General features: G+C 35.6%; 1 protein-coding gene across 1 annotated transcript; it reads left to right on the forward strand.

Moving 5' to 3' along the window:
* The first annotated feature begins 402 nt into the window (after nt 1-402).
* On the forward strand, nt 403-5,933 carry LOC148865164 (GDSL esterase/lipase At5g33370-like). The gene is made up of 5 exons (XM_088976921.1): nt 403-1,064; nt 1,201-1,328; nt 1,448-1,690; nt 3,553-3,805; nt 5,306-5,933. Exons 1-5 carry the CDS (start codon nt 818-820, stop codon nt 5,542-5,544), a joined length of 1,110 nt encoding a protein of 369 aa, XP_088833047.1. The 5' UTR covers nt 403-817; the 3' UTR covers nt 5,545-5,933.
* The last annotated feature ends 5,288 nt before the right edge of the window (nt 5,934-11,221 follow it).

An 11,221-nucleotide genomic window follows, 5' to 3' on the forward strand; every position in this document is an offset into this window, starting at 1 on the left:
AGACGCATTGAACTTTTGCATTAAGATCTAAGCAGTCGATCTGAAACCTGTTTGGTTAAGGCGTGTATTTCCGTGCATCTTTCCATGTGAAGACAAATAAAAAAAAAAACAAAAGCTCTAATTGGAGCTTTCCAAAAATTGCCTGACTTGAATTTATCACATCTTTTCGATGCATCGACTTTTAGTGGCTAGATCTGCTGCAAACCAAATGAAAAAAAGACTGAATTGCAGTATACTGGGCTTGTAAATAGAAGACAGACCATGCGAAAAGACGCGTCAAGAAAGCCGAAGTAACCCAAATGACCCACTAAACCATGGTAGAGTTTCAAACAATTGCTAAATGGGATTCTCACACGCATCAGTGGTTAGTTGAAAACAGGAATTAAAGAAAGTAACCCAAATGCCCCACTAAAGCATGTTAGAGTTCCAAACAATTGCTTAATAGGCTTGATGAGATTTTCACACCCATCAGTGGTTAGCCAATGTGAAAACAGGATCTAAAGGAAGTAACCCAAATGCCCCACAAAACCATGCTAGAGAACTAACCCATGTACCAACCAAACAGGACAAACTCGCATGAATTGCTGAGTTAGATTACTTTGGTTTTCCTTGGTCCTCATTTCTCACTCTTTTGGTGGTAGCTAGACGGAGGCCATTAATTTTGTCCACTACATATTACCTTGCAGCTAGCAACAATTCTATATAAAGTCTGCCACAGCCCTAGCCTTCAATATTACTAAATGAGCGAAGAGAGTAGTTAGAACATAGAATTGGAAATTCTGTCCCAAGATTATTGCTTGTCTACAACCATCTCTCCATGGAGTGTCTTCCTCTTCTTGTTGCCTCCCTGGTGGTGGTAGGCCTGGCAGTAACTCTGTGCACTCTTGCTCCACAGGCTGAGGCCCGTGCATTCTTTGTGTTTGGTGATTCGCTTGTTGACAATGGCAACAACAATTACCTGGCCACCACTGCTCGTGCCGACTCCTATCCTTATGGCATCGACTACCCAACTCATCGACCCACCGGCCGCTTCTCTAATGGCCTCAACATCCCAGACATTATCAGTCAGTCTCCAAAGCTTAGTTTCCTCTTACTTCATTCTGCTAACTTCATGTCTGGAATCTGGATGATGCTTTGCATTAGAAAACTACTTTTGAGTTTTGACACTGTTGGTTGTATATATATATGTCCTATCATCAGGTGAGGCAATTGGTGAGGAGTCTACACTACCCTACCTGAGCCCAGAGCTCAGAGGAGAGAAACTACTAGTTGGTGCCAACTTTGCTTCTGCTGGGGTCGGAGTTCTGAATGACACAGGAATCCAATTTGTAAGCAGCATTAATGATATATCAAACAGATTCACCAAATCTGTTGTTATTTGATAAACTGACATTGCACTAACCCAGGTCCCAGTAAATGTAAATTAAAATTCAACGATTAATTGCAGGTAAGCATCATCAGGATCAACCAACAATTGCAGTACTTCCAACAATACCAGCGACGTGTAAGTCAGATGATTGGAGAAGAACAGACACAGCAACTTGTGAACCAGGCGCTCGTCCTCATCACCCTTGGTGGCAATGATTTCGTTAACAACTACTACTTGGTGCCGTTCTCGGCAAGATCTCGCCAATACTCTCTCCCAGATTATGTTCGCTTTGTCATCTCTGAGTACAAGAAAGTTTTAGCGGTAATAATGTCTTCCTTAATTTGGATTTGCATCATATGCATGCACTCATGCACACTCAGCTCTACTCTGTGCTTTCATGGAGTTCTCGCTTTACTCTGTTCATAGGCATCTTGTTTTTTGTTCTTGTGAGCAAGCTGGGTCCTCTTCGTACGCAAGCAGAGAGAAAGGGAGAGGGAGAGGGAGAGAGAGATTTAATACGAGTTATATCTGCTTGCCCGGTTTCTGCATGCACCATTAAAGCATTCATAGCCAACTACCGTGCATTTATAGAAGGGAACGAATCCCATAACTCTATCGTGTTCAAATCAACCCTCTACAGTGCCAATGAGTCTGAATCTGCTCCACAATGCGCGCCACACAGCGTGTTCTGGCTGGACATTAGGAGATGTTCCCAATCCAGGGTGAGATGTGGCTGTGACGTTGGCGTGAGGTGTGCTCCTGTGAGGAGCAGATCCCAATTCTGTGGTAGGCCACGTCAGTTTCAATTACACAGGTCCCACACATCCTGCTGACGTGTGGTATATTCATGGTTGAACCAGTAAAGTTGGTCCCACACAACTTTCCTTTAAATGTTTCTTGCTTTTGTTATTTGGGTGGGCATTACTTTAAACATTTTTTTTTATTTTCCACTTCGGATTAATATCCCATAAAAGTGTGCAATATATGCATTTCATTTCAAAAAATGTCCGGGCATGGGGAAAATAAGAATTTGACATTTCCCTAAATGTCTGATGCACAAAAATCCAATCATTTATGATTTTTACTGTTTATTTAATAAATGATAAAATCAAGGGAAATTGTCTAAAACTCACTATGAGTTTTCAGCATCTCTTAAACTCACCACAACTTTTTAAAACGTCTAAAACTCACCATGCCATTAAGCTTTTATTTTCCAAAACACACCTTCTGTTAGTGCACCATTAATGTTTCTTAACAGTGGTGTCCACATCAGCATAAATAACATTTTTTATGACCAAATCACCCTTGAATGGCGAGTTAGAGGAAAAGGGTCTTTTTCATTTTTCAATTTTCTTTTTTTACATTTTTAGTGTTTTGTTACAATTTCTAATATTTTTTTATAACTTCTGTTTTTTTACATTTTCTATTTTCTACAATCTATAAAATTTCCTATATTTTTTTGTTATTTATTTGCAATTTTTGTGTTTTTCTATAATTTTTGTTGTTTTTTCTACAATTTTTATTTTCTGATTTTGTTTTTTAATTTCTATATCTATAATTTGAAAATAATTTTTTATTTTTTGTGCAATTTCTATAATTTTTTGCAATTTTTTGTGTTTTTATGTATTTTATATTTGAAAATATTTTTTGAACTTTTTCCTTTTTTACATGTCTAAATATTAAAATATATGTATATATTTTATATTTTCTTTGAAAGTTAAAATGGTAATATATTAACAGCCGTTAGTCACTTTAACGCCAAGTTAGTGACATGGTGAGTTTTAGACATTTTGAAAAGTTATGATGAGTTTAAGAGAAATGCTGAAAACTCATGGTGAGTTTTTGACAATTACCCTAAAATCAGACAGTGGTTTAATGCACAAGAGATCGGATCTGCTCCTTACACAGGGTGCCTCACATGCATATCCTACCATGCATTGGGAACATCTCTCATACTTATAAGCTATTATTCACGAGAGATATTCCCAATGCACGGTGGATGTACCTGTCAGATGTCGATGTGTGAGGAACAAATCCCATTCTTGTAATGGGATCTCCCGTTCTCATGGAAGATGTTCCCAACGCATATCCTATCATGTGACCAAAATTTTAAGAGCCACCACATTCAAGAAGAATTACTTTTATTGAACGTCTGACATTCTGTGTATTGTGTATTAATGCAGAGACTGTATGAACTAGGAGCACGTAGGGTTCTTGTGACGGGAACTGGGCCCATGGGCTGTGTCCCAGCTGAGCTAGCCACGCGTAGTGTGAATGGTGAATGTGTAGTGGAGCTGCAACGAGCTGCTGGCTTGTTCAACCCTCAACTGACTGAGATTATAAAGCAACTCAACTCTGAAATCGGTTCAGACGTCTTCATTGCTGCAAATACAAATCGGATGCACATGGATTTCATCAGTAACCCACAAGCATTTGGTACGTTTGAGAATGGTTGGGCTTAGTGGCTACTTACGTTTGGTCTAATTCCATAAAGTTTGTATATAAATTAATGTGGGGTTTGGCCCTTCTTCTGCTGCTTTCTATGCGCTGGGCCAGGTTGGATTTGGACTGCAATTTAATTTCTTGGACCACCCACCTGTCCATGGATCGGTCTAGCCATTGCTGAATCTAATGTGGACCCATTATCCATAAAGGCGCATGTGTATGAAACACTAGTGTGTTAACTCGTCATTTATATATAGTACGGCTATATACAGTTGTGCACGTAATAGATCCTAACACTATAGTTTCGAAAACACCCTTAACAGCTCTTATATCAACCCTTTATTTTTAGAAACAAAAGCCATGGGTAAAATTGATATTTTATTTATTTTCTTTTGAGACATTAGGGTCCAAATGTTGTTTCTTACTCTGCCTAATAAAAACAATGAAAAGTAAAGTAGTTGCAAACTATTAGTGGTCTCTTTCTCGCTTTCCTTAGTTCTGTATTTTTTTTTTTTTTTGTGTTTGAGTAATGTTTATATTTATTTTCAAAAAAAAAAAATCTATAAGGGGTGTCTTAGTCACACACAAAATATAGGGTAGGTTTTGGTGTAAATATGTGAAATTAGGGCTGCAAGTCAGGCTGGGTTAGGTTGGGTTGAGCCAACCATAGTCCAACCCTAAGTTTTAAATCCCCAATCCAAAGTCAACTTCGCGTTAGGCCCAACCCAACCTTCTTCCCATCCCTTTAAATCTTAACTCAACTTTTATTACATATATTAATCCTATATTTTAATTAGTATTTGTTTGTTGATGTTTTTATTGGTTTTTTAAAGATAAAATTCAGAAAAAAAAAAAGTGTTTGAAAAGACTATAATTTATTATGATGACTTATAATAGATCTTTTTTTATGGGCAGCAAGCTATGGGTAACAAACAATAGAGATGAGATAAAAAATAAAATATTCAGAAAACATAAAATATGTTATCAAGGTTTTAATATTTCCAATTAGGATTAAGTAAATCAATTGTCTTAAATGAAATAAATGATAGTATGTGGTGGTAGCTATATAACTATCATGCATCTAAATAAATCAATGTATGATATGTACTACAGAGTCGGGTTTGGATTAGGTCGGATTGTCTGAGGGGTTAACCCTAATCTAACCCGAAGTAAAGTCGGATTCATAAATTTCAACCTTAACCCTAATCCAAGCATCAACCTGACCCAACCCAACCTGACTTTTTCAGATTGGATTAGGGTTGGGTTCAGCTGACTTTTTCGGATTGGGTTAGGGTTAGGTTCGGACAAACCCAACCCAAGTTGTATATGGGTGTTAAGTAAATGACCCAGACACAAAAGAAAATCAAAATTCTTGCTTCTTACTTTTCTTCAGAAGAAACCATGGTTTCTGACTAAATGACCCAGAAAAAGTGTAAGAACACAGTTCATGGTTGATTTATACTCTTTTCCTTAACATTTAACTTGAACCAGGTTTTGTTACATCAAAGATAGCATGCTGTGGACAAGGGCCTTACAATGGGATAGGACTTTGCACGGCTGCCTCAAATCTGTGCCCCAACAGAGATGTCTATGCATTTTGGGATCCATTCCATCCAAGTGAGAGAGCAAACCGGATTATTGTTCAACAGATCCTGGCGGGATCAACTGATTACATGCGCCCCATGAATCTAAGCACTGTAATGGCTCTGGATGCCAAGATGATGACTTGATAACTGCTCCATATTCAGGCTTCCTTCTAGCTAGATAGCAGGTAGTGTTACTATTTATTGTTCATGGCGTTTGCTTGCTCAGAGTCAGAAGTCTCCACAGTAATTAGCATGGGCGTTTGCTTTCACGTCTTGCTGCAGGGCCTTCAGCTGTCTTCTATTATCCCAGGATTTATAACTCTAGGGTTAATTATATTAATCTTTCAAATTGTCTGTTTAATTCGTTGGATGTGCTTGGGCATTAGTAAGGGTGGTCTTAATTAGCAGAGATTAATTTATGTTTTGGTCGTATTGAAAGGAGAAAGGTGTATCTTTAATGGAGGATTATAGGTCAAATTCAAAGACTGATTATGGAGTTCAGAATTGCAATAAGACTTATATTATGAGATCAATTAGTGATTTAGTGCATTTGATGTTAAAGCCATTGTTACTTAAACCAGAGAAGAAACATTGGTCTTGTCTTTAAGGCTGCGTTTGGAAACGATGCAAATGGAGTGTAAATCCTGGTTTAGGGTAAATTTGTATTTTGGTTTACTTTTGCGTGTTTGGCAACATTACATTTATGTATTGACAAATGACAGAAAATACATTTTTCAATACATATTTACATTGATTGTAAAATATAAAATTACATTAATAAAAAAGAAGTAAATTTGCATTCAAGTGGGCTTTTTGATAATAAAAAATATATATATATATACACTTTATTGGAATTCGTGTTTGCATCCATTACGGCTAAAAGTATGTTTGGTAAGAAGGTAAATTTGTGAATGCAAAACTAACCCAACTTTACAATTTATATGAACCGCTTTACATTCTACATATTCATATTCACACTTAATTGCATTGTTTCCAAACACAGCCTAAAGTAACTAGCCTGGTCTACCGCTCTATTAAATAAAAGATTTTAGATACGGAAAGATGGTTTGAAGCTTTCAGATTTTTGGTAGTTTTAGACTTTCTCAAATTTTTTAAAATGTGGATCTTTCTGACTTCCCATCTTTCATTACCAGAGAAGAAAATATTGTTTTTCTTTTTTGGTTTAACAGTCTTTGAAAAGCCAGAAAGATCTTCAAAGAAGACTCGACAAATAGACCCATAATTTTCAAATGGACCCATAATTTTTTCAAGTGATCATCATGTCAACATCTTTTTTATCTTCCATGGAGAAGAGCTCTGCAATATTAGCGGACAGATCAATTGTGCAATTATAGGGCACCTCCCAACCCAAACTGTCTTAACGTAAAATTCAACAAGGTCACATCAGATGATAAAATCCACCCGCCCGCATTAACTGGAGACAAAATTGTACACACCAGGCACCTGAATGAGCCATTCAACTTACCAATTCACGCTTTTTGTTTAGGGAATGTTTAAGCTGCATTTGGTTGTAATGCAAATGTAAATATGTACACTACATATTTACCCATTTTTTTGTTTATGAATATAAGCAATGTTCACATTTTAAACTGTTTTTGCATTCATCTTGTTTGTTTGAAATCGGTACAAAAGTGTTGGTCCATCATTAAATGCTTCAACTATCTTATGCTCCAGTGCATTAATTTTGATTAAAAAGTTAATTATCAAAAGAACACAAAATTGTATAAAAAAAATAGGTATATTCTCTTTTCAGAGTACAAAACTGTCAGAAAATACATTTTAACTCTGATAATCATCACATTTTTTATATTTCAAACAAATGTGAACCAAAATACATAAATACCCCAGTTTGACATTTGTATCACAAACAAACGAAGCCTTAATGTCAAAACAATATTAGGTCCTTCTTAGCTTGAGCTAGTAGTTAAACCATCCAGTAACCACAAAACAATCGTTCTCATCAACATCTACACCTGTTTTTGTGTGTGTGTGAGATAGATTTTTATTCTTCTACACGCCCCTTTATGCAAAAGGGTATCTGACTTTAAGTGTGAATAAGTACAAAAATACTCATAACTTATGTTAAAATTTAATCAATTATGATGAAGATTGAACATTAGACCACTTGCTTAACCTATCAAATCTTCCTCCACAGACTTCAGCTCTTCAGGTTTCGTTTCAGATTGATTATTTTGCACCCTAGCAAGCGCTGGCAAGTATTAATTTGTTTGGTTCTATTAGGTTCAATCAAAGCCAGCTAAAATAACTAAAGTTTTCAGTGCACGTATACATGACAAAACCGTTGAGGAGCAGATAACAAAGATATCAACTTTTGCAAACTCAAAGTTGGGTCTTAATTGGGGATTTAAACGATACAATCAATTTGTAGGATTACGAAGGGAGAAAAATGAAAGCTCATAAGCCATCAAAAGCTTTCAAAAATCCCTATGTTTGTTCAATTACGCAAGCTGCAGTAGTGTGTTCGTTGAAAGCTCCATGAGAGGTAGAGACAAGTAACCAGCTGTGCATTCATGGTACTACTTCACATGGTTTTTAAAATCGGATCGAACTGGCTGGTCAGATTGGAAAAATCAAAAATCGATTGATCGGTTCTGTTTTATTCCAAAACTGTTATTTCGTTAAAAACCATTGATTTGATTAGTAAACTGTTTATTCAGTCGGTCAAACTGTTCAAACCGTCCAATAATTTTGGCCGTTTTTTTATTTTTTTAAATATTTTTATCAAAACGGGTCACCTATTTAGTTCGAACAGTTGAACCGTTCGATCCAAAAACCAGACCCATGACCGGTTCGTTGTCCAGTTCTGTTTTAAAAACCTTGCAAGGTCTAGGTCACAGAGATGATGCAGCTTGACAGGTTAGCAATCTAGAAGCAAAGTGGCTTTTAATACAATGAATCCACGATTCATGTGCTTTGCTATCTTCTATAACTTTTGAACACTATTGAATAGTAAAAGTCACGATGAAGATGTTAGAAAGCGCTTGAACACTTTTTGCTATTCACTTTTACTTTGTGTTTTCTCTAATTTTGCATTCCAGGCATGGATTAGTGTAATTCAATGGTCTATGTCGCTTCAGTTTTGTATAACTTGCATTCAAGGATCAAAGTATTGTATTGGACAAAAAAAAATGGATACAATATAAAAATACATATAAATTTTATAAATACATTAATAATACTAAATTTAAAATTAAATAACCAAAAATAATGTATAAATACATATAAAATAATATTTTAATGGTATATATTAAAAAATAAATTACAATTAATATAGCAGGATATAAAAATGTCATACAATTGTGCTGATAATACATTAATCAAGAGTCCAACACACACAATATATGCACATATTATATTTTAATATTATATCAATTATTTTCTATTTATTTATTTTTACTTTTTTACATTAACAAAAAAGTCAACCAATGATTAAATTCAAAAAAATAATTTAAAATATCAATTAATAATTTATAAAAATATATAATCTCAATTTAAAATATATCAAATCCATTAAAATTTTCTAAGATACATATCATATGCAAATTTGTAATTTTTAATTACTAAAATAGTTATTCAATTACTAACATTTTTGTTTCTATAATTTTTCTAAAAATAAAAACATTTTTTTGATATAAATGTTGATTAATAGATTTGATAGATTCTACTTAATATTATGTTTATATTTAATCTAATGTAAATGAAATTATTAATTAATGATTTATATATAAGTATTAAATAATTATTCTATTAGTAATAATTTATTTGTATAAATTTCTTGAGATTGAACTCATCTTTGGGTGATAGATTATTTATTTCATTAGTTTATAAAATATTAATTTTAAAAATTATTATTTTAAAATTTTAAACATAAATATGTATTTAGGTTACATGTACATACTAAATTTAATAAATCCTATTTTATATCAGTTATTAACATAAGAATTAAGATGGCTTAGCGGTTTAAGGTTGTTTTAAGGATAAAGTGCAATGCACGTTGGCCGATTTGGATAGGCCTATAAGCGGTATTCGGAAATTTGATTCTGAATTCGAGATCCAACTTAAATGAATCGAATTCAGCTATTTCAATCAAATAAATAGTCGAATTCAAATTTAATCTTTATACTGATTATTTAATCGGATCAAATTCAAATATGACTTGATTCGATATATTTAAATTTATATGCATAACCCCATTGTATCTATGTTTCTTTAATAGTTTGAGGGTATAATGGTAAAATCATTTTACCCAATAAATCTTTTTTTGCATTCAAAAATCTGGTGCATCCACCAAAAAATCCCCTTTCCCCCAAAAAATCAGTGAAGTCTCCAAAAAATTTCCTTTCCCATTCGAAAATCCAACTCTTCTGTACTTCTCTTACTGTGTATTCTTTGAAGAGGCAAAATGGCAATTGGAGTCGGAGAAATATTGCTGCTGCAACATTCCTTTACAAAATTTGGTGCTAATACTTTGTGATGATGAGGGATTTGGCCCTCCAATGACATTGTGACATGTGGCATCTTGGAACAATTGGGTGACACCCAGAACCACTTAGGTGACAATTTACCTTAGCCAAGATGATGGTGTCTCGACCTGGCGACCTGGCAACCTAGCATAGGCGCCGAATTGGCGACTTGGCGACCTGGCACAAGCGCCGATCTAGCGACCTCGACCACAACTCAGGTCGGCTAGAAGCACCTCGTCTAAGGCCGACCTGCAGCACCCCGTCACTGGCCGAAGTGACCTCGCCGCAAGGAGCGACCTCCCTCGAGGGCGTGCCGGCCTAATTGAGGTCCAGGTGGCAACCTACGAGACATGCTCACCAACAAATTTGGCATGCATATCCCAACACTCCCACGATCCTTGGAAGTTGGCCCACGTACCGAATGTTCCGGAGGGTGGTCAATGTGCACGGCGGTTGCCTCCGGGAATCTCAGACCACTTAGGCGACCTCTCGGAAATCTCGGATGCGGTGCGTGAAGCACACATCAAACAATGCATATATAAAGGCACCAACCCCAATGACATAGGGGGGGCAAGTAAGCACATTCTAGCTTTCATACTTTTATGATTTTTAAGTTCGCGATTTACTACTAGTTTACTAAATTAAGCATCGGAGCGACCTCGCTGGGTTAGCCACCCCGGGTCCTCTGAAATTGATTCCTTGCAGGTCTCTAAAGAACTACAAAGTTCAACAATCATTGCAGCTCGGCATCCAGGTCCTCACCCAGCAAAATTCTCCACTTCGGCCTTTGAGTCATCAGCCACTTGGAAGCAGACCAAATGACGAGGTACTTAGTCCAAAATTGATTCATCACTTTGCACAGGCAAAATGGCGAACGAACAAATTGGAGAAACCCCTGCTACTGCAACGTTCTTCACAAAGTTTAGTATTATTTGCAGCTCTCCAGCAAAGATCGATGCCCATGTTGGGTCGTTTTTGTCTAAGATGCGGTTGTTGTCAATGACTTATCGTGGACGATGAGGAGCATTAGCGGCATGGCGGATCAACTAAGGTTAGATTTCGACTTGTTCTTTTTGCTTTCTCTTTCTATAAATTTTCTAGTGTTTATAGCTTTTTGATTTCTTCTTTTGCGTATTATTTAAAGTGGGAATGGTTGCCAGATTTAGGTTTAGATTTATCAAAATTGTAGCTACTATATTTTGATTCTAGGTAATATTTTTGTATTTTAATTCACAAACAGAAACAGATAACCTTCCTTGTATTTTAATTTCTTTATTTTTATTAGAATTAAAATTTTATGTTTTTATCCAAACCTA

The sequence above is a fragment of the Nelumbo lutea genome, chromosome 3 (assembly GCF_056320005.1).
Source record: "Nelumbo lutea isolate HS-2025 chromosome 3, American lotus-T2T, whole genome shotgun sequence".
Lineage (NCBI taxonomy): Eukaryota > Viridiplantae > Streptophyta > Magnoliopsida > Proteales > Nelumbonaceae > Nelumbo > Nelumbo lutea.